The 25,403-nt window shown below is 39.2% G+C and overlaps 1 protein-coding gene across 1 annotated transcript in view; it reads right to left on the reverse strand.

Annotated features, from left to right (window-relative positions):
• The window catches only part of CNTN5 (contactin 5), a 524,441-nt gene that overhangs the window by 405,737 nt on the left and 93,301 nt on the right, over nt 1-25,403 (reverse strand). Inside the window, exon 5 of the mRNA XM_090267326.1 lies at nt 9,029-9,124. Within this exon, the coding sequence (XP_090123452.1) occupies nt 9,029-9,124 (96 nt within the window). The remainder of the gene's footprint in view (nt 1-9,028; nt 9,125-25,403) is intronic.

The raw sequence follows: 25,403 nt of genomic DNA on the forward strand, positions 1-25,403 counted from the left end.
GATCCCTGGAAGTCTCCAACAGGCTGCCTAGGCCCAGACTGGTACAGGATCTGACACCACCAGGGGCAGATCCAGGAAGTGCAGATCATTCTAAGAAGCACCAACAAACAATAGGAGTCACAAAAATGGGAAGACAGAGAAACAACCCCCCATCAAAAGGAAAGGTAGAATCCCCAGAAAGAGAGCTAAACAAAATAGAGGGGAGCAAACTATCAGATATGGAATTCAAAACATGAATCATGGAGAAGCTCAATGAGCTCAGCAGAAACTACAAGGAACTCCAGAAAAACTACAAGGAACTTACTGAGAATTACACCAGCATGAAAAAGGACATAAAAGCTATCAATAAGAGCCAGGAGGAAATGAAGAATATGATCTCTGAATTGAAGAACACAGTAGAAGGAATTAAAAGCAGGCTAGAGGAAGCAGAAGATCGGATCAGCGAGCTGGAAGACGATGTAGACAAAAACTCCCAGACAGTGCAACAAAATGAAAAAAGGCTGAACAAGACTGAAGAGGCTCTAAGACAGCTGCAGGACAACATGAAACGTAATAATATCCGTATCATAGGAATTCCAGAAGGAGAAGAAGAACAAGGGATAGAAAGCCTCTTTCAAAAACTAATGATAGAAAACTTCCTTAACATGAGGAGAGAAAGAGTCACGCAAGTCCAGGAAGCACAAAGGGTCCCAGTGAAGATGAACCACAACAGGCCCACTTTAAGACACATCGTAATTAAAGTGGCAACATTCAAAGACAAAGAGAGAATCCTAAAAGCAGCAAGAGAGAAACAACTAATAACATACAAGGGAGCTCCAATAAGGCTATCATCAGATTTCTCAGCAGAAACACTACAAGCCAGAAGGGAATGGCAAAAAATATTCCAACCAATGAAAAACAAAGGCCTGCAACCAAGAATACTCTACCAGCAAGACTCTCATTCAAAATGGAAGGTGAAGTAAGGGGTTTCCAAGACAAAAGCAGGATAAAAGTATACATCTCCACCAAACCAGCATTGCAAGAGATGTTAAAGGGTCTGCTTTAAGAAGATGAAGAAACAGAGATAGACAGAGAGGAACACAAGTACAAAGGGGGAAAATGACAATGAATAAGTACTGAAAGAAAGAAGGAACTTCTACCATTTGCAACAACATGGTTGGAACTAGAGAGAATTATGCTCAGTGAAATAAGCCAGGCAACGAAAGAAAAATACCTTATGCTATCACCTATTACAGGAAACTAATGAACAACACAAACAAATGAGCAAAATTGAACCAGAGGTATGTAAACAAGGAGTAAACTAACAGTAACAAAGGGGGAGATGGGAGGGAGAGAAGTGGGTAAGAAGGGGAAGGGTCTAGTCAAAGAACATGTATAAATGATCCATGGACATGGACAACTGAGTGGGGACTGAATGTGGGAGAGGGGGAGGCAGGATGCAGGGAATCAAGAGGGGGAAAAAGTGAGACATCTGTAATGGAAAAGCAATTAAAAATATTTTTAGTGGGGGAAAAATGAAAATATAAAGAATAGAAATGCAAGTTCAGTGAATATTAGAAGCACAAGGATTTTCCTTCACATTGTATATTTTTCTCCCTATCTGATCCTTCCAGAGTTTGGAATCTAAAGAAGTAAGTAATGACATAAGTTTCTTTGCATAAAACTAGTAAGACCAGTTTGTTAATAGAGGTTCTTTTGACTAAGACTTTGACTGGAATGCCATGCCTAAAGGAGATATGCTTGGGCCCTGGTTGTTACCAAAAGTCCCTGAGGAACTGGGATTGACTTTCAAAGGTAATAAAAGCCCACGAGATAAAAGGCGTGGTACCTTGGATGAATGCGCAGTCCATGGCAATCTTTCCAGGGAAGAAATAAAGGTTGTTTTCCTGAAAGATGGCTAGAAGGGACCTTAAGGCACAATGGAATACCAGAAGGACCTGGAAAAGACAGGTGTTTGCAGGCAAGGCTGAATGCCAGGTATGTGGTTCTGCATCTGTGCCTTGAAGGGCGACTGAAGGTCACCCTAAATGTTCTTTGTGTAAGTTCCAGCAAAGCAGAACTAATGATCAAAAGTGATCACTTTCTGCTCTTGTTGTGTTTATGCAAATGAACAAAATAAATTAAAAATGGGCTTAATTCAGTTCCTTTAATGACAAGGAGGGTAATCTCAGGGAGAAACATTGTGATTCAAGGAAAATCACAATGCTCAGTGGTAGACTATACAGTAGTGCAGCTAACCGTCTTTAAAGTTTCTTTTTATTTAAAATTTGTTTTCATTTGAAAGTTAAACTATGTCTGTGACATTATCAAAGATGCTCAATTTATAGGCAAGAAGAATGTCAAATGCCTTGCAACTGGATGTCTTTCCGATAAGACAGTCCTACAGATTGAGAGACTTGTATGTGGGTTATGTTACATAAGTTAACATGTGTTTTCTGTTTTCAAAGGGCATAAGCCTATGATCTCATTACCTGAGTCATTGTCTGTACATATAGGCCTCACTTAATCCTGTCTGCATCACTGCCTCCTGACACTCAATGGTTTGGCTGAACTAAGTGGCTGGGTTGGTGAAGAATAGGGTGGTCTGTGGGCTTCACTTTAAAACTGGTTTCTCTTTTCTGTCCTAATGGCTTGGACAGAAAGAGCCCAGAGGTCTGAGAGGGGGAAAAACCTAAAATATTTCCCTCAGCCTAAACTAAGTATAATGGGCAAAAGGGTTTTGGACAGGTGAGATGTACCTGGCACACCTTCCTCCAAAGAAGCCCTCCTTTTCCCTAATGTGGGACACTGAAAAATTAATACCTGTGTTTTGTCATCTAGTGGTTATGGATTGAATGATGTCCTTTAACCCTGTTGCTCCCAGAATACAACAAGGATGCCAGCCTGTTAAACCAAGCATGCCATTGTCTGGGGACAGCCAACCAACCTGGAATCTGCACAATCCTTCCCCATGTGGGAAGGCCATCCTCCCCTCCACACCCCTACTCTTATTAGGGATTTCTGGACCCGAGGGTAGGTAGGACGATGACCATGTCCAGCTTGAAGCAGCTAGAGGAGCTCGAGACCTTCGCCTCGAGCGCCTTGTTATATTAGCCATTGCTAATATAACAAGAATGGTTTATGGGACATCAATGTAACCTGCCAGCCAAGGAGAGGACTGGAATGCACACGCATGAACAATGATGACTTCACTGTATTAGTCAATGGGGGCAGTAGATGTTGAATGAGCATGTGTACTGTGTGGCCATCATATTCAAAATGACTGAGTGAGTATAGCAATGCATCTGCATCAAATTTTTTGGTGAAACATCAAATCACCCAGGTGACTCAGCCCCTAGAGCCCAGATTTGGTGTCTTGCAATTTCCGGCTTTTCCCAAAACTTAAATCGCCTTTAAAATGGAAGAGATTTCAGATCACCAATGAGATTCAAGAAAATACAATGGAGCAGCTGATGGCGACTCCAACGAAGGGTTTTTGCAGTGTTTTGAAGAGTGGAAAAGATGCTGGGAGAACTGTGTGAGGTCCCAAGGCACCTATTTTGAAGCAGACTGAGGTGTCATTGTCCTATGTACAATCTTTCTTGTATCTTGTATCTTCTTTAATAGATATCTCTATTTTTCACATTACATAGATGGATACTTTCTGGACATAACTTATAGTCATATATATTTTTAACTAGAACCTGATACTTTGTACAAAAATTTTTAGTCCCATTTCAATATAAGTTTCTGAAATTAATGTTACTGCACATTATAAGACCAAACATGTTTAAAGTAAAATAGTAATGACTGACTTCTTTATTTAAAAGTATCTGTGGTGATAACCTCTAAACCAGAAAATAATTCTATATATGGTTATGTTTTTTTTAACATTTTACTTATTTTTTAGAGAGAGGGGAAGGGAGGGAGAAAGAAAGGGAGAGAAACATTAATTTGAAGTTGCCTTTTGCACGTCTCCAGCTGGGGATCTGGCCTGCAATCCAGGCATGTGCCCTGACTGGGAATTGAACCAGTGACACTTTGGCTTGCAGGCCAGTGCTCAATCCACTAAGCCACACCAGTAAGGGCTATATAATTCTAAGTTTTATGAGGAGTATTTATACATTCCCACACACATTTTTTGTATAATAAAATGTGGAATTTCAAAATCATTAAACTGACAGAGGTGTTTTTGGCAACCAAAATAATTTTGAGCAGATGTGATTAACACTTTAGGAATAAATAAAATATTTATTCCTTGGTAGATGAATAACTACTTCAGTATCCTATCAACATGCCTTCATTCACAGATGTTACTGACAGGAATTAATAAGATCTCTTGGGAAGTAAACAGCAAAATTTAGGAAATCAGTCTATCATGGCTTTTGCTTTTATTCACAGAAAAAAATGTACATTGTACATCCATTTGATATAATGAGAAAATTGATTTGGGGGCTATTTCTAAGTATTATTTAATCTTCTTTGATGTATACACTGTTTGTAATTTCATATAGGTACCACTGAATTATAGTAACTGCTATGCCTTGAAATTATATTTGAATGTGATATTAGGTGACCCAAATATCTGTCATAAATATGGGTTGGAATAAATTAGTATCAGAAGGCTGATAGGAACTGTCTAAAGCCCTGTAAAACTTAATTGTTAGAATTAGCACATTCAGTCAACTATTTAACATGCACTAAATGAATACCTACTAAGTGTCAGGTAGTGTGTTAAGCATTGGGGATATAAATAAGTTATGACAACTTTTATACCCTTAAAGAACATATAATATACTAATATTAGTAAAATTTTACTTTCAACACTTTTAGAAGTTTTGACTTGACTTCTCCAAGACATTTTTAAAGTTCTCCTTTTAATTGATCAAGTAAAGCACAAGAATTAAATCACTGTTTCTCAATATGATTTTGATCTCAACTAATAAATCCAATCCTCCAGATTTCAGTTTGTTCCTTTGGCAAAAATATAAAATGTCACATTTTAGTTTTCCATGTTGATTATGTGAGTTACATTTAATTTATCTATTCTACAATTCAAAACATCATTATGAGAAAAAGTAAGTGGTATTAAAAGTTTTCTTACTATAAAGTTGATCTATTTTTACCTGTTACTGTTTACTCTCTCAAAGTTCCTGATACTTATGTATAGAGTAAAAACCTTGAGTAGGGTCAATAAAATTGCTGATGGTTTATATGTGGGGTGTGAGAGAGGGTGAAAGTGAAGAATAACTTTAAAACCTGATGAATTATAAGGAATGAAATTGCCATTTAATTAAGGTGGAAAAGACTGAAGGAAGATAGAACAGGTTTGGGGAAGATAGATTCAAGAGTTCAGTTTTCAACATGGTTGCCTTGAAGTGCCTACTGGTCATCTAAATGAAAATGCTGAGTAGGCATTTGGATATAAAGTCAGGGTTCTGTTTGGAGACATACACTTGGGAGATGTTGGTATTTAAAGCCTAATTGCCCGGGTGAAAGCTAAGGGAGTGAGGACATATTAAGAAAAGACATTCGAAGACTGTTACTTGCAGAACTGCAGCATTTAAGGGTTTGAGAACATATGGCAAAATCAGCAAAGGAGATTAAAAAGTACAGTTGGAAGAAAAAAAAAGAGAGTATGGAGTCTTGCACAAAAGTGTTTTGTGGAGGAAGGAGTGAAAATTTTGGACTGACAACAATCCCAACATCCATCAACTGAGGAAAAGATAAACAGAATGGGGTGTTTCTATACGATGAGATTCTATTCAACAATATTAAGTAACTACTGATATATGACATCATTCGGCTGAACCTTAGAAACAGAAAGCTAAGTAAAAGATACCAAACACACAGACACACACACATTGCACATTGTATAATTTCATTAAAATAAAATTTCCAGAAAAGGCAGAAGTGCAGAGACTGCAGATAGAACAGTAATTGCATGGTGGATGGGTAGGTACCTTCCTGACATGATGGAAGTGCTCTGAGACTAGATAGTGGCAAGACTGTATAAATTTACTGAAATGTATTCAACTGTACCTTTGAAATGGGTTAATTTTTGGGGATATAAATTTCACCTCTCAGTCTATTAAAAAGAGAGAGAAAGAGACAGGGAATGGGGATCAGAAAGACAGAAGAAAGGGGAGTGGAACTGGATAGCATATTTACCGATGAGTCTTTTGAAGAATTATGATATGAAGAGAAGCAGGGGGAAAAGGAGGTAATAGCTGAAAGGGAACATGAGTCAAGAGAGCTGTGCTTTGTTTTGTTTTTAGATGGAGGAAGGGACAGGGAAGTTGCATACTGCTGAGAATGACCCGGAAGGAAGTAAACAATCTCTAGTAAAGATGCAGAAGGGAGAATTACTAATGTCATATTTTTAAGGAGAGAAAACACAAAACAAAAACCAGTGCAGCACAGAATTTTAGGAATTGCCGTTAGAAGTACAATAATGCATTTATACGAAAAAAGGCAAGTTATAGTCTGTCATTTGAGAGGCAAATAAGTGTATGATTTGGTGATGAAGGCTATGGACATTATTTTCTAATTGCTCTCCTTTCACAATAATGGTTATCAGCTTAGAATGTGGATGGGAGAAAAATCTTCAAGAAATAAAGGGAATGAGCTGGGAGTGTGTTAATGACTGCAACATGCAAGTGTAGAGTCTAATAGCTTGAAATTCAAAACCGAGGGTTTGCAAGGAGGAATAGGAGAATGAGCAATGAGGAGAAAGGAGGGCGTATCTGTTCCAAACTCACAATGAATGGTAGTACATACAATTTGGGAGAATAAACAGCCATAAATTTAAAAGGCTGCAGGAAAGCCATATCTTCAGGAGATAAGCACATTTCAGTTGGAGCCAGAATCCTAAAGGAATGTTCAGCAAAGCTAAAGATATATAGGATTTAGCTGATCAGGGATAACTACTCATCTGCAAAGTGTTAGATATTGGCCTGGATGCTGAGCTACTCCTGTTATACTGGGTCATGCATGTGTCCCCTAAAACTTCATTGTGATAACACTGATGTTTGGGGAGATGACATAACACTCCAGTGTAAGTACTTAGAATTCAGCCTGTCCTGTAATCTTAAATTATAAATCATTCTAACATTTCTTATAACACATCTGCAGTAGCAATCATCTGGCTTTACTCTTATAGTCTCAATCTGAGACATTTTTATTTAATCAATTATTAATACATATTCTTATCTCATGCTTATCATGTATGTAATTCATTACACCATTTCTTTCCCACTGAGAATCTTTTCTATATAGTTTTCTTTGCAAACTGGATAATATATGTAATCTTATGGCTTTGTTTCTTGTATCCTCTATTATTTCATTTTTTTCACACATGTTCCAACAACTATGCAATATAAATTATATCTCAGGGAATTTTGTCCCCACTCCCACAGGAGTCACTTCATGATGTTAACTCCTGTAAGTCTACTGATGAATATACCTTCATCCTCTATAGGGCCTGTTGGTTTCCCCTCCTCTTTCTCCTCAGCCTCCTTCCTTTTAACTCTAACAATTATTCATCTAATACTGCCTTTCAAATAAAATCTGTCTAATAACCCATTAGACATAACATATATTAATACTATAGATCTATACTAAACTTATTACATTATTTTGTATTTTCTATAAGAAAAAGTTAAACATATATTACCATGAGAGAATCTAGATCTTGAGTAACATGAACATAAGACTAGATATGTTTACTGTAAAGTCCCCAAACTGATCACAGAAGGATTAGTGAAACTGAAGTGATATAAGAATTAAGTGGGTACAGCTCAGACATCATTACTAATAGTAATTTTGAAACTAAAATTATTTCAAAACATTTTTCTTTTGAAATTTACTGTACTATTCTTTCAATTAAAAAAAAAAAAGTTATCCCTGGACAGCGTGGCTCAGTTGGTTGGGCATTATCCCTCAACCATTCTTGGTCATGGCATCTGCCTGAGTTTCGGGTTCAGTCCTTGGTCAGGGTGTGTACACAGGCAATCAGTCAAAGTTTCTCTTTTGCATTGATGTTTCTTTCCCCTCTCTTTCTCCCACCCTTCTCGTTTATCTAAAAATACATAAACAGGTCTTTAAGCAAAGTTTAGAAGGAGGGTCAGATAAAGGTGAGAAACACTAAGACATTTGAATTAGGTCCTATTATAATTTATGGTAAGAATTATATGTGGAAGGACAAAATTGGTCCCCTTTACTATGCTAATAATACAACCTAGAAACAAGTGTGGCTTTCACACTAAACAAAGAAAAAATTACTGAGATGCAAGATGTCTTTATTGTTTTCTCACATAGAAATAAACATTGGTATCTCCCTCACCCCTCTCTCTAACTGATGCTAGCTGCTCTTAAATTGTGTTACAGGAAAAGTATAGTGAGTTACAAAAAAATACTGATTTTAAATATAGGACTCCAAGAAAATGAGTATAATTAGCTGTGAGCTGGCAAAAGGAAATATTAACCTGAGCACAATTTACTATTATGTTACTCCAAACTCCATAAAATAGTTACCTATTAACATGGTACTTACAAGAGCTCAAGTAGCCAAAAATAATAATAAGTTGTAGTTTTGTATGAAAATTATAAAATATTTCTCAGCAGTTTTTGTTTCAGTGTCATAAACACCATAAACAACCCAGTTTCCAGCTTATCTTCTGAAACAATGTGCACTTTGGTATTAAGTTAACTCAACTCCGACACTCCAAATAATTTTGAATGCTTTTTACTCTCTCAGCTTATCACTTTCCTTGTGCTCCAGGCAATATATCCCTCAGTGGTGGCATGCAAAGACATAACCACAACAGTCAAGAGTTAGAATAGGAATAAAACAAGCTTATCGTAGGAGCTCAGTCTCTTGTCTAGTTGTAGAGTATATAATCTTTAATCACACAATTGGTACTATGATACATTTCAAGAAAACCATGCACATTTTACCTGGGAGGCACCCCAGTCAAGACACCATCTAAAAGAATGAGCAAAATAGTAAAAAAGAGCAGCAGCAATATAGAATGGGATTTTACCATACCTGGTGAGTGAGGTGGAGGAGAGCACATGAGAACAACCCCCTGGCCTTCCCTCACAGAGACTGCACTTCTCATCCGGCCACTGAAATTTCCCAGATCTGTCAACATAACACAGCATTTAGAACAAAGCAAAATGGAGTTCAAAGAATTCTACTTATGTAATTTTTACTTCCTTTTCTCTCATTATCCAGACAAGGTTTCTTCTTATTTGTTAAATAGTGATAGGAGAGCCTTAAAAATAAATCTATGCCATCCAATTTTAAATACCATGATTTTCAGATTATATGCACATTCTTCATTTATAGTGCATACAGTCTCCAGTGTAAAAAGAAATTAAACAATACATTTAAAACACATTAAATCATTCTTTTATTTCTTTATAATATTACCTACATATTGATTTTTCTACTACCAATAAAACCCATTCATGCATAGTGAGAAGAGAAATAGAAGTAGATTGGGGTACCTGCCATCCAACCACTTGCCTCATTATATGTCATGCTAGGAATGATGTGTAAAACCAAGCATGCATTTGTCAAATTAGAGAGACTTGTGTGCTCTAGCAAAATATATAATGAGGATATAAAATGTTCTTTTTCTATAAATGTGAGTGAATAAGTCATGTTACTTTCATTTTATAAAAGCCTGCAATGGCTTGTATGAATTAATTATACTCATCTATTTTGATTACTCTGGAAATTACAGCTATCAAAAAAACTCACGTAATGTCTGAAGGATTATAGCATTGATTGTGGTTCAATTGTCTTCCCTTAAATTATGTTACTTTTCCATAATTTCAAATACTATCCTGAAGATAAAGTGACCTAACAAAGAATTCTGTGCATTATTTGTATTTCTAATATTGTTTATTATTACACTCATAGCTCAGTACATATGTCCCTCTCCCCCATCTTGGGCTAGGTTGATCAAAGGCATAATTTTTAGAGTATTTTCTTAGAAATGGTAGGAGTTCAATATTTTATAAATAAACATTATTCCAGAATTCTCATTCTATGAAAACATGTTCCCATGGTGAGAAATGCTCTTTGAAAGTGTTCTGCCTTTCCTTCCTTTATTCATCAATTGTAATAGAGATTTTTTGAAACTTTTCATATTTCATGCTAAAATAGTATGCTTTAGAGTAATACAGTTTAGCCCCTCATATTTAATGTTTGTTAATCTGAAAAATGATGAATATAAGCAGTCAAGAAAGTATACTGAATAGATATGAAGGATATAAATCACAACTTTAATATCCTAAGAAGAATCTGAATCTTACTTTTTGTGAGAGATAGTTAACAATTTCCTTATATGCTGAATTTATAATAAAATCTTAATACATTCAAAATCATAATGAAGTAATAAATAGAAAAGACATACTACCAAAACTAGTCAAAGAGGTATTCATTATTGAAGAAAGCGTTTAGGATTTTATACATCATTTTGTGTCTCACCATCCATAGTTATGCATTTCTCAAAGTAGCAAGACAAAGAAGACAGTTGTCCTTGTTCTACTTTTTTTAACCTTTATTTGACAGTTTGAAAACATACACACTAACTTCAAGTAAAAAGTCAAGTTCATTCATTTTCTAATATCTGTGACTTATGGCTTTAAATTCATATGCATTGATTCTTAGAGATAGAAGCTGTCTTTTTTTTTTTTTTCTTCAATAAATGATCTCAACATGAAAACAAAACTGGCATGGCTTTTTATTTAACTTTACTCCTAAGAACAGTGCAGGGACCATTCAGTAAGGGAGTCGTTGCAGCAGGGCTGTAATATCTCTTTAGAAATTATATGGTTTAACTTTCTTCTTTTTATCATCATTGGATTTATAAACCCTGGAAAGTTATCTGAATATCAATTATTTTAACTGAATTTCTAAATGATTTTTGAAAAGTATATATGTACCTTCCAATATATTTACTACAAGTTTATATTATACTTAGTGTGGCATTTCAAATAAACTTATTTTAACTAAAAAGAATATTTTAATAGAAAATAGGACTGAATTAATGCCTATTTCTGGGAAATTCAAGTACAGGCATGGCTTAGAAAATAAACACAAAAAAGAAAAGTAATTATAGAATTATTTTGACCTGGTTTGTGTTTTGAGATCACAATGACCTACAAGACAGTACTCATCTGTAATTGCTATATTTTGTATCAGCTGTTAATACAGGTACAATTCAACATTTCCTCATGGAATTGTCTCTGTGTCATTATGTCCTGGGCACTATAGCACCAGAAGTACAAAGATAAGTAGCTTTTCTCAGCTGTGAATAGGATAGGATGCTTTTATATTTCATAAAGACATAACAACACTAAAAAGAGGTCTGAAGCTTTATGGAGAATATATTTCTCTCATTTAAATTATTTTGCCTAGAAAAAAAGTGAAATATTTTTATAATGTGAAAATGATTCTTATGTCACGCATGATACTGGCTGATCTTCAGAATGATTTATGTGAAAATTTCTTGGTTGGCTGGGGTTGGGTGGCAACTAGAGAGAAGAGTCTGAGTGGAAATATAGTTTCTTCTCACTGTGAACAGAAAGCAGTTAGCTTTTTGGAGGTACTCATCAGAGATTTTAGTTTGAGTGCTTGTCGTTTTACTTTAATAGATTATACATTCTAATATGTCAGAGAGAGAAACAAACAACAATAACAAAAAAGAACAAGAATTCTAATGGTGATTGGGGCTTAGATTATTTTACTATCATTTATGCAAAGTAAAAAATACTTGTTTATATGTTTTATTTTTGACCTCTGAGGGGGAAAAAAAAACTAGTAAAGGTGGAAATGTTAAACAAGGACTTCAACTTCAGGTTTAAATTATGAACTCAAATAAACCTCTTTCTGGACTTACTATAAAGAACTTGGACAAATAGATAAGAAATAGACCAGAGGAGAAAGCTGTGGCCAAGAATCACATGGTCCCAGGCGATGTGTTTTCTCCTGCTTTTTCCAAGTTCAGAAGCTTATGCAGAGCTTAATAGTTGAACTTTAGCTAAAACTGCAATTCACAAAATTCTTATACCTATTCATCCTATATAAACCATGCAAAGACAAAGAGGTATACAATAAATGATGTAATTGAGAGCTTAACATGACAGAATGAAGAATTAGGATGTGTGATTTGAAGTATGTTGAGACAAGAAGTAAAACAAATTTCAACAATTTATTTAACAACATTTTATCAGATATAGACATATGAACTAATCATACTGACTTTGGCCAACTGTCCTTAGACCCAGCTTGGAAGAGTCTGTGCCACCAAATAGATGCAAGAGGCCATATCATCATATCTTCAATCTGTCTCACCATACTTAGGAGTTATCAGCGCATACCATGTACATTTCCCACATAGCACTTGTTGCTATTCCCGTAAATGTAAGTTGCAAACACATGCACACCAACACACAAAGGGACTCAAACACACAGACATTTTGCCTTCCTTTTCTCCTTTGTTCCTTCCTTTGTTCCTTCCTTTGTTCCTTCCTTCCTTCCTTCCTTCCTTCCTTCCTTCCTTCATCCCTTCCTTCCTTCCTTCCTCCCTTCCTTCCTTCCTTCCTTCCTTCCTTCCTTCCTTCCTTCCTTCCTTCCTTCTGCCTTCCCACCTTCCTGCCTGCCTTCCTGACTTCTTTCTTTACTCCTCTGAATTATTCCACAAAGGATCTGAGGCATCTTAAGATATATATGTATATAACACAAAATATATAAAACAGGTAGTTGACAAATTCCAGGTGAAGGCAAAGTGGGTGTGCTAAGAATCCTATAGGGTGAGATAAGCACTTAATAATATGTTACATACATTTGTAAATTATTAGAAGTTGATGATAATTTTGATGCTAAACTTATGAGGATCAAAACAAAGATGAATATGTCTCCAGTCTTAGAATTCATAGTTATTGTAAGATCAAAACTTTTAGTAACTCAGGAGAAGTACAGTGTTACTGGGTATTAAGATCTAAGATGAATTTCTCCTGCAAGATTTCATAAAGATCACAGTGGGTGGTCTAGGAGGCTGAGCAACTTTGCAAACCAATTAGGAAGGATTTTCATCCACTGAAATACCTTAAACAGTTACAGTATGAGACACGCACACACATTCTGATAAGCTATTTTTAAAACCATTCCCCAGAGAAGTGAAATATTTTAAAGTACTGGAGAAAGCCCCCCTGGCTGGTTTGGCTCAGTGGATTGAGCGTCGGCCTGCGAGCTAAGTGTTGCTGGTTCGATCTTCCAGTCAGGGCACATCAGAGAAGGAAAACTCTGACTCCAAAAAACCTCCGCTGCCTTGCGGCATACCTCTTCAGGGGAAAGGCTAAGGAGAAGGGAAACTCTGACTCCAAACCTCCGCTGCCTTGCGGCATACCTCCTCAGGGGAAAGGCTAAGGGAGTAAACCCCGACAGAAAAATCCGGAGCCGGAGTCCCTAAGGCGGTTTGACATTGTAGTGAACACCGGCAACTCCTGTGGCGCACCTGAAGCCAAGCTGTATTGACTCTGTCTTTCCCCTTGGATCCTTCAGCTGCGAAGAGAGGGGGGGGGTCTGCTGCATGGGCAACAGCAGACCCTCCATATCACCCTGCCCAGGCTTTGTAGCTTCACTGGAGAGGACACTCCAGCGTCATCGCAAGATGTCGACTTAACACGGGAGGAGACAGTTACCGGTTATAAGCTCATCTGATTGGCGAAGGAAATGAGCGCCAGGGGTCTCCTCTGACGGTGGGAGAGGTCATCGCACCTCACTGGACAGCTACCGCCCGCCTCAAGCTGGGCAGCCCCAGCCAATTAGGTGCCGTCTCGCCATGGCTCGCCTGCCCCACTGGGTGCGTGGGGATCAGAGAGGCGTCTCTTGAAAAGTGGGTCACAAAACACTCGCACCAGGCAATTCCAAGCAAACAACAAGAAAGAAGCCTCCAGCTCTTCGCCTCGCTAGCTGGAACATCAGGACCATGTGTCCCGGACTTACTGCAGACCTTCCGTGGATCAATGGTGCCAGGAAAACCGCCGTCATCGACAGGGAACTGGCACGACTAAACATCGACATTACGGCTCTACAGGAGACCCGGTTGGCCGACAACAGAACTATCAGAGAAACCAACTACACCTTCTACTGGCAAGGGAAGTCTCCAGACCAACCAAGACAGCACGGTGTTGGGTTCGCTGTGAAGAACACGCTTGTTAACTGCATAGAGCCACCCACAGGAGGCACAGAGAGATTACTTACCCTCCGATTGTCAACAACTTTCGGACCAGTCAGCATTCTTAGCGCGTACGCCCCAACCCTCTGCGCCACCACTGAAGAGAAAGAACAGTTCTACCATGCACTGGACGAAGCGTTATCCAAGATCCCCAGAAGTAATGCTCTTTATCTCCTTGGAGACTTCAACGCAAGAGTAGGAGCCGACCATATGGCCTGGCCCACCTGCCTCGGAAACTTTGGGAGAGGAAAGATCAATGAGAATGGTCAGCGACTGCTTGAGCTTTCGTGTCACCACGGCCTGTGCATGACAAACACATTCTTCAAGTGCAAAGAGATCCACCAGGTGTCATGGAGGCACCCCCGCTCCCGCCACTGGCACCAGCTTGACCTCGTCATCACCAGAAGAACGGATATTGGCAGCACCCTCCTCACCCGCAGCTACCACAGTGCAGACTGCGACACGGACCATGCCCTCGTGGTAAGCAAGGTGCGCATAACGTCGAAGAGGTTGCACCACTCCAAGATGAAGGGTCGCCCACGCATCAACACCAGTTGTGCCAGCAACCCAGTTAAGACCCAGCAATTCATCAACAAGATGGAAGATGCACTCGGCGAGGGAGTGGCGGCAGATGACATTATCGAATCCAATTGGCCACGTCTCCGCGACGCCATATACAACTCCGCCATTATTGCTTATGGGAAGAAAGAGCGGAAGAACGCTGACTGGTACGAGGCTCACTGGGAAGAAATGGAACCCGTGATCGAGGCTAAGAGGAAGGCCCTACTGGCTTACAAGGTCACGCCCACTCCCAGTACACTTCAAGCTCTACGGGCTGCCAGGAACAAAGTCCAGAAGACCGCCCGCCACTGTGCCAACACCTATTGGCTAAACCTGTGCAGAAGCATTCAGGAAGCCGCCGATATAGGCAACGCACGAGGAATGTATGAGGGTATCAAGAAGGCAACAGGCCCAATCTCCTCCAAGATCGCCCCCCTTAAGTCCAAAACAGGTGAGGTCATCACTGACCAGGAACAGCAAATGCGGCGGTGGACCGAGCACTACCTCGAGCTGTACGCAACGAAGAACACCGTAACAGACACTGCTCTTAACGCCATCCCAGACCTACCAGTCATGGAGGAGCTAGACACCCCACCTACAGCGGCAGAGCTCGGCAAAGCCATCGACCGCCTCGCTTGCGGGAAAGCACCAGGAAGCGATGGAATCCCTCCAGAAATCCTAAAGAGTGGGAAACCAGTCCTGCTACAGCCGCTCCACCATCTACTCTGTCTCTGCTGGAAGGAGGGTTACATCCCCCATGATATGAGAGACGCCAACATTATCACCATGTACAAGAACAAAGGAGACCGCAGCGACTGCAACAACTACCGGGGCATCTCTCTCCTCAGCGTCGTTGGCAAAGTATTCGCCCGGGCCGCTCTTGCCCGCCTGCAGACCCTTGCTTCCCGCGTCTACCCAGAGTCCCAGTGTGGCTTCAGAGCTGGCCGATCAACAGTGGACATGATCTTCTCCCTACGCCAGCTGCAGGAGAAGTGTCACGAGCAGCATAAACCACTCTACCTCGCCTTTATCGACCTCACGAAGGCGTTTGATCTGGTCAGTCGAAGCGGACTCTTCAGCTTGCTACGGAAGATTGGCTGTCCACCACATCTGCTTGCTATGGTCATGTCCTTTCACAACAACATGCACAGCATGGTGTCCTACAACGGCGCAACCTCTGAGGCCTTCCCAGTTGGCAGCGGAGTAAAGCAGGGCTGCGTCCTTGCGCCTACGCTGTTTGGAATCTTCTTCTCCATGCTACTCCAATACGCCTTTAAGGACTGCAGTGAGGGTGTCTTCATTCACACCAGATCCGATGGCAAGCTCTACAACCTGGCCCATCTACGAGCCAAGAACAAAGTCAAAGAGGTGCTCATCCGTGAGATGCTCTTCGCCGACGACGCAGCCTTGACATCACACTCCGAAGAGGGACTCCAGCAGCTAGTCACTTGCCTTTTCCACGCATGCAAGGAGTTCGGACTAGCCATCAGCCTGACGAAGACGAACGTTATGGCTCAAGGCACGGGGACTCCCCCATGCATCACCATCGACGGATACACCCTGGAGGTTGTCAACGACTTCACTTACCTCGGGTCCACCATCTCGAGCTCTCTGTCAGTCGACTTGGAGGTCAACCGGAGAATCGCCAGGGCAGCCACAGTTATGGCCAAACTGAACCGGCGAGTGTGGAACAATTCCAGCCTCACTGAGAAAACCAGACTGCGCATCTACCAAGCCTGCGTACTCAGCACTCTCCTCTATGGCAGCGAGACGTGGACCACCTACGCAAGGCACGAAAGGAAACTCAACAGCTTCCACATGAGGTGCCTGCGACGCGTCCTGCATGTCGCCTGGCAGGATAAGGTCCCCAACACCGAGGTGCTGAAGCGAGCCAACATGAGCAATTTGCATGCAGTTCTTAGTGAGAGACGCCTCAGGTGGCTTGTCCATGTCAAAAGAATGGATGCAGGCCGTATTCCCAAAGACCTCCTCTACGGCGAGCTAGCAGAAGGTCAGAGGATGGCAGGGCGCCCAAAACTGCGGTTCAAAGACATCTGCAAAAAGGACATGACACAATGCTCCATCAATCTCAACACATGGGAAGTTCAAGCAGACGACCGCCTAGCCTGGAGGCTCGCGGTCAGGCAAGGTACGTCAGGTGCAGAGGCTGCACGCAACGAGGAGGCGGTCCAGAAAAGATCGAGGCAGAAGCAGCGTCTACAGCAGCAACAACAGCCATCTGCCTTCACCTGTAACAAGTGCGGCAGGGATTGTCACTCCCGAGTCGGACTGCACAGCCATTCTCGGCGGTGCAGATAGACTCTCAAGAAGCTACGCCATCGTCTCTCGAGACGGACGGCTGCCGATATGATATGACTGGAGAAAGAGAAGGGTTGAAGTAAACTGGCAAGAAGGAAAGTGCATAAGGGTCCTGAAAACTGATTTTATTATCTTATCTATGTTAAATAAAATAGATTAATTATTGGAGAGAAGAGAGGGAAAAGGTGTCAAGGCAGGAGAATAAATCTTATACAATTAGAAATGATGTGCCAAGGTTCATCTGTCTCCTAGATACTAATTTCCCAGTCTTAAATCTGTTCTAATAAAGTGTTAATGTTTGGCTTGTGGGAGTTGTGAGTTTGGAAGAAAAAATGAGCATGGAGTGCTCATTTGTAATTGTACTTGGTTTACATTCATCCCAGAGGTGGTGCTAGTGAAGTTTTACACTGCCAGTGTCCTGGGCATTCTCAATTAATTCTCTAATATTAAAAGTGCTGTGAATACTGAGATAATTCATTATGAGTTCTAAACATCATAAAATTGAATTTGAATTTTTATAAAAATAAAAACCATTGTAAAAGTAAAAATACTATTTAAATTAATTCTAAAGTCACAGTGTCAGATTTATATGTAAGACTGAGGAACTAAGAGAGGTGATCTTTATGAAGGACCTCATGGTATTAACTTCTATGATTTATATAAAAACAACTGACAGGTTTTCTAGCATTGACTTGGTATTCCCTGCTTCTCTTGCAAAGTGATTATATATTGAAGTCTCTCTTCCTTTTGGGATTGTTGCTGTTGTTTCTCTTATTATCATCAGGATTATTCAGAAAATTGTCATATTTTTCTGGCCCACGTATATATTGGGCAATAAAAAATTGATAAGCATCATTCAGAAACTATCTTTGACATCCTAAAATGTTAAAAAAACAGAGGAAAATACAAAGAAATTGATGAGCAATAATCATAGTGGCTCTAGCACACTTACTTTATGCTAGGCATTCTGGAAATTAAATATTAATTTCTATTTTTTAAAGATTATAAAACACATGTGAAAAGCAAATGAAAACTTGTCTATTGTCACAGAGTTAAATAAGTAATGAATTGGAAAATCAAACTCAATGTGTTTGTTTAAAAAAGATATGAGGACCAAAGCAATCCAATATTTGGAGGATAGACCAAGTTGGTTTTAGAAATTTAGAAATAATCGTCATAAAAATCCCTTATTAAAATCATTTGAAAAGGCATCCAAATTGGAAAGAAAGAAGTAAAACCATCATTATTTGCAGATGACATGATACTGTAGAGAGAGAACCCCAAAGATTCCACCAGGAGACTACTAGAACTCATAAATGGATTCAGCAAAGTAGCAGGATACAACACTAATATCCAGAAATCAGCTGCATGTTTATGTGCCAATAACAAACTAACAGAAAGGGGAATTAAGAACTCAATCTCATTCACAATTGCTTCAAAAAGAATAAAATACTTAAGAATAAATATAACCAAGGATCTAAAAGATGTGTACTCTGAAAATTATAAGACACTGAAGAAAGAAATTGAAGAAGATACAAATAAGTGGAAGTACATACTGTGTTCATGGATAAGAAGAATTAGCATCCCTTGAAATGTCCATACTACCCAAAGCAATCTATAGATTCAACCTAATTTCTTTCAAGATTCCAATGATGTATTTCACAGAACTAGCACAAATATTTCAAAAATTTCTATGGAATCACAAAAGGCTCCTCATAGCAACAGTGATTCTGAGAAAAAAGAACAAAGAAGGAATCATACTACCTAAAATCAAACTATACTAAAAGGCCACAGCAATAAAAAAGCATGGTATAGGCATAAAAACAGACACATAGGTCAATGGAACAAAATAGAGAGCCCAGAAATAAATCCACAGCCTTATAATCCATTAATATTCAATAAGTGGTGTTGGGAAAATTGGATATGTGCAGAAAAATGAAACCAGATCACCTTCTAACACCATAGACAAAAATAAATTCAAAATGGGTTAAAGATAAATATTAGACCTGAAACCATAAAAATCATAGAAGAAATGATAGGCAACAAAATATCAGACATTGCTCATAACAATATTTGTTGGCTATATCTCCTCAGGCAAGGAAAACAAAAAAAATAAATAAATAAAACCTTAAACTAAAAAGGTTTTGAACTGCAAAGAAAATCATCAACAAAATAAGACAAGCCACAGAATCAGAGAACATATTCACCAATACATCTGATAAGGAGTTAATATACAACATTTATAAAGAACTTAACAAAACTCAACACCAAAAACAAAACAAAAACAAAAATAAAAAACAAGTTAACAAAAAATAAAAAACAGCCCAGTTAAAAAACGGGCAAAGGACCCTAATAGACACTCTTCCAAAGAAGATATATAAATGGTCAAAAGACATATGAAAAGATGCTCAGTGTTACTAATCATCAGAGAAATGCAAATTAAAACCACAATGAGATCACTTTACACTAGTCAGTATAGCTTCATCAATAAATCACAACAAGTGCTGGTGAGGTTGTGGAAAAAGGGGAACCCTTTTACACTGATGGTGAGAATGCAGATTGGAGCAGCAACTGTGGAAAGCAGTGTGGAAATACCTCAAAAAATTAAAAATGGATCTACCTTTTGACCCAGTGATCCCACTTTTGGGAATATATCTGAGGGAACCCAAAATGCTAATTCAAAAGAACATAAGCACCACTATGTTCATTGCAGCATTATTTATAATCACCAAGCTATGGAGCAGCCCAAGTGTCCATCAGTGGATAAAACAACTATGGGACATTCACAGAATGGAATACTACTTGACTGTAAAAAAGAAGAAAAATTTACCCTTTATTACAGTGTGAATGGACCTGTAGAACATTATGCTAAATGAAATAAATCAGTCAGAGAAAGACAAATACCATATGATTTCACTCATATGTGGACTCTAGTGAACAAACTGAACTAACAAGCAAAATAGAAAGACTCATGGATAGAGAGCAGGATGACAGCTAAGGGTGGGGAGAGGTTAAGGGTGGATGGACTGAACAAAAAGAAAAAAGGACTCATGGACGTGGACAACAGTGTGGTGATTGCTGGGTGGGGGTCATAAAAAGACTAAATGGTAATGAAAAAATACAAGAAAAATTTTTTAAAAATAAATGAGTAACAATAAAAATTATTTCTGATGGAAGACATAAAGACAAAAATATTAATAAAAAATGGAAAAATAATTTTTACACTTATTTTGAGATAATTAAATTAGCATTTTCCATGCACAGCCATTTTTTGCACAGAAAGCCTTCCATAAGACATTCTACAAAAAATAATATTTCTAATAATAGTTTTTGAAATAAAAATTTGATTGTTCAATAGTACCTTGAATGAAAGCCAAGAAACATGAAACATTTGATGTTTTACTGGCAAGCATGAGCTGATGAGCCTGTGATCAATTTGTTAGCAGATAGTAAGCAGGACATACGAGCCCTGCTTACTGATGAGATCACAGGCATTCACTACAGTTAACTGGCATGTATAGAAACTTAGAGCCAGTAATAATTTGAGCTTTCAAGATAGCAAAATCAGTTTTGGAATTAGCATGCTTTTAACTTAGAGTTATCCTGATATGTTTAGAATATTTCAGTCAATGTGATTATTTCTTTAAACAGCTTCTCATTATGTCACATGAAGTAATGCTACAATTCTTTAAAATATTTCTTATAAGTCATTTGTGAATGAGTCATCCACTGCTTTTAAAAAATATTAATTATTTAATAAAATTAGCTTTTTGAGAATAACAGTTGAGATAAATAGAGGTGTCTTAAAAAGTACTTTCCATCCATGAAGATAAGAGTTGAATTAAGATGTAGATGAAGAAGTGGTAAGGTAATTCTACAAGAGATAATGATACATTATAATGAAACTTTCTCTATTCCCATTTCCTCTTTGGTTATATATAACAGGTCAGATAACTAATCTATCACGATAGCTTGCCATTTACACTTTACTTATTTTTAAACACGAGTCATCCAGCCAAAGGCTTTGTTAATTAAGAGGAAATCAAAGCACACTAGTGTATATTTGCCTTAAAAGAGATGATTTTAACTACATTATAAGTAAAACAATACATTTTAATTGCTCTTATAAAAAAATAAATTATCCAAAGGATGTGATAAAATATTTTTTATGTTAGGTTTTTTCTTTGGTGTCTTGATGTGTATTACAAAAAGGTACTTCTGTGAATTGTATATGTGGTAAAATAATCTCAAATGTGAAAATTGTGTATACATTTATTTAATTAATGTGATGATAGTCTATAAATCCTGGCAGAGGTTTTATACATTTGACTTAACTTTCTATACGTTGGGTAAGCAATTACATTAAAAAAATTATTTTCTCGTTTCTAAGTTCAAATTTTTTCCAAACTGATATCAGTCTTAATTTATCAAAAGTCTCAGGAAAATTGTAAGATTGTGCACTGGAAAGAAAAATGTAACAACAATAAGAGAGTATTTATTAGGTTTGGAGTAATTATAGACTCATAAAACTGGAGGAAAGGTGTTTTTTTAGTAAAACCAAGTCATATATACATAAATTCCTAAAACTTATACATCTTAATATTCTTTATCAAGCTTTTGAGCCTATTTTTCTTTTGCTATTTAACATTTTATAATATCTTATTAAATAGCTATTTCCTTGCCTACAACCATGATTTCTTACCCATTTCTCCTTCGATTTTATTCCCCTGGCACAACTTCAGCATTGGTTAGGTTGAACTAGCTACCTGTTTTGTTCTGGGGAAGGAAATCTGGATGGAGAAAAACATTGACAATAATGACAAGCTTTGCTCTAAATTCATAGCCATGAACCTCATGCAGGCCCTTTGTACAAAAATCTATGAACCCTGGCAGAGTTTCTATACATTTGATTTAACTTTTATAGAGTCACTTCGCTCTCAATCCTGTAGACAGTACTTTTATATCTACTCTCTTTCAAAATAAACTCATTTCTTCCCCCATTTTTTTTCTCCCAATTCCTGGATAAATGTAAGTAATCTAAAAACCACTTACACATACTTCACCTACAGGGGAACTGAAAGGTGTGACTCTGATTCCCCTTCAGTGAAGGACTTGTCCAAACTGTTGGGAGTCCCATTGACAGACAGTTTTCAGCTCTCAGCCCCTTTAGATATTGCCTTTGCTAGAGAGGATCAGGTCACTGAGATTATATCCTTTCCATGGGTAGTACACAGCCAACAGTTGCTCAGTGAGTGAGTAAAGTGATCCAACCATCTTGGTCCAAGTTCAGACAACTCAGACAAGCCATTCTAGATTTAGAGTTCCTTCTTGGTGTCAGCTGGGGGCTACATCGCAGCTCAAATTGTCTCATTCCAGTGCCTGCACCTTCCTCCTCCCTTCCAGTGGGTGGATTCCAAAGGCACTGATTAATAATCATCATCTACACTAAACTCCACCTTACCTAGTCTACTTCCTAGAGGTGTTAACCTTAACACACTATTACACTAGCTATCAACTTACCTGTATTTATATTGCTCCTGACCCTCTTATCATAACTTGTCTGTGACCAAAGACCTACCTCTCCTTCTTGCATCATCAATATCATTCAAACACACTGATATTTTCCCAAAATTTTATTTTAAAGAAATAAAAAGAAAAATATATCATTTTTGACCCCATTTTCTCCTCTAGGTTCCAATTCATTTTTATTCTCTCACCCTGCAAAAAAAAAAAAAAAAAAAAAATTCACATTTTTTTCTTAGCTTCTCAAATCAGGCTGTCTTCCTACCACTGGCAAAAAATGCTCCTGTAAAAGTAACCAGTGATCTACACATTGTTAAATTTATTGATCAGTTTTTCAGTTTTCATCCACTTGACCTATAATCAGTATTTGATAAAGCTGATTACACCCTTCTTCTGAAAACTATTTCTTCACTTGTATTTTTCCTCCTTGTGTCCTCTCCTTCATTTTCATAGCTTATTTTTTCTCATCTTTTCAATATTTAAACATTTCAGGGACCCAGCTTAGTAACCCACACCATTCCCAAGATTATCTTACCCCTATACTTAAAAAATCATGCATACACTAAAGAATCACCAAATTTATTCTTATCTGGACACCTTCTTTGAATGGCAACACACAGATACACATACACACACACAAACACAATGTTTACTTGACATTTCCATTCGGATGTTAATAAGAATTACAAACATAACATCTCCTAATGGGATTCCCATTTCCACATGCTAACCTACCATTACCATAATATTTCCCATCAGAGTAAATGAGCATTACATTCTTGCAGTTATTAAGGCAAAATGCAAATATTATCTGTGCTTCCAGTATGTCTCTCACACCCCACATACAATTCATGAGCAAATCCTATTGATATTATTGACTCCAACAACATGTAACCTCTACAGGTTTCACCCAGGTATTTCTCATACCTTGATTGTTGTGATATCATCCTATTGGTCTCCCTGCTGAGAGACCCCGGTGAGAGCTGGGGCTGGCCCGGGGTCCCTCCCTTTACCGGTCAGTGCTGGGATCTCGGCTTCAAAAGCCCAGCTACCCTGGGAAGCCCTTTCCCTTACGGACTGTTCTGGAAGGATGATGTCACTCAAGATGTGAAGACCCAGAAGATACCCAGGTTCTGTGCCCCAGAGACCTGCATGAGGGATGGAATGCCAGAGGAACTCAGTTACCTGTGCCAAGACAGCCCAGAAGTGTCTGGATTTAACACCCCCAGAGGCAACCCTCAACCAGTTCTGGAAGTCAGAAGGCTAAAATCAAGATGTCAGCAGGTCTGTGTTCCTTCTGGAGTCCGGAGTCTTACAGGGAGAACGCTTTTTTCTTTCCTTTTCTTTCTCAGCTTCTAGAGGCTTCTAGAGGCTGTTTACATTTTAGAAAGCTGGAGTTTCAAGAGATGTTTGAAAAGCTAGAGAGAGTGTAAGAGAGCAGCCCTCCCCAAAGTCCCCACAGCTGATGGTTTTGGGGATGGGGGAAGGAAGTAATACAGCTTTTAAGGTACTTTGCAACAGCTTTCAAGTGCGCAGAAGAAATGTGCATTGACCATCCTTACCATCTCTAAAATCAGAGAAGGAAAACTCTGACTCCAAAAAACCTCCGCTGCCTTGCGGCATACCTCTTCAGGGGAAAGGCTAAGGGAGTAAACCCCGACAGAAAATCCGGAGCCGGAGTCCCTAAGGCGGTTTGACGTTGTAGTCAACACCGGCAACTCCTGCGGCGCACCTGAAGCCAAGCTGTATTGACTTTGTCTTTCCCTTGGACCCTTCAGCTGTGAAGAGAGGGGGGGTCTGCTGCATGGGCAACAGCAGACCCTCCATATCACCCTGCCCAGATCTGTAGCTTCAGTTTCACTGGAGAGGACACTCCAGCGTCATCGCAAGATGTCGACTCAACACGGGAGGAGACAGATACCGGTTATAAGCTCATCCGATTGGCGAAGGAAACGAGCGCCAGGGGTCTCCTCAGACAGTGGGAGAGGTCATCGCACCTCACTGGACAGCTACCGCCCGCCTCAAGCTGGGCAGCCCCAGCCAATTAGGTGCCGTCTCGCCATGGCTCGCCTGCCCCACTGGGTGCGTGGGGATCAGAGAGGCGCCTCTCGAAAAGTGGGCCACAAAACACCCGCACCAGTTAATTCCAAGCAAACAACAAGAAAGAAGCCTCCGGCTCTTCGCCTCGCTAGCTGGAACATCAGGACCATGTGCCCCGGACTTACTGCAGACCTTCCGTGGATCAATGGTGCCAGGAAAACCACTGTGATCGATAGGGAACTGGCACGACTAAACATCGACATTGCGGCTCTACAGGAGACCCGGTTGGCCGACAACAGAACTATCAGAGAAACCAACTACACCTTCTACTGGCAAGGGAAGTCTCCAGACCAACCAAGACAGCACGGTGTTGGGTTCGCTGTGAAGAACACGCTTGTTAACTCCATAGAGCCACCCACAGGAGGCACAGAGAGATTACTTACCCTCCGATTGTCAACAACTTTCGGACCAGTCAGCATTCTTAGCGCGTATGCCCCAACCCTCTGCGCCACCACTGAAGAGAAAGAACAGTTCTACCATGCACTGGACGAAGCGTTATCCAAGATCCCCAGAAGTAATGCTCTTTATCTCCTTGGAGACTTCAATGCAAGAGTAGGAGCCGACCACATGGCCTGGCCCACCTGCCTCGGAAACTTTGGGAGAGGAAAGATCAATGAGAATGGTCAGCGACTGCTTGAGCTTTCGTGTCACCACGGCCTGTGCATG

The sequence above is a fragment of the Furipterus horrens genome, unplaced genomic scaffold (assembly GCF_987537825.1).
Source record: "Furipterus horrens unplaced genomic scaffold, mFurHor1.1.pri manual_scaffold_2, whole genome shotgun sequence".
Lineage (NCBI taxonomy): Eukaryota > Metazoa > Chordata > Mammalia > Chiroptera > Furipteridae > Furipterus > Furipterus horrens.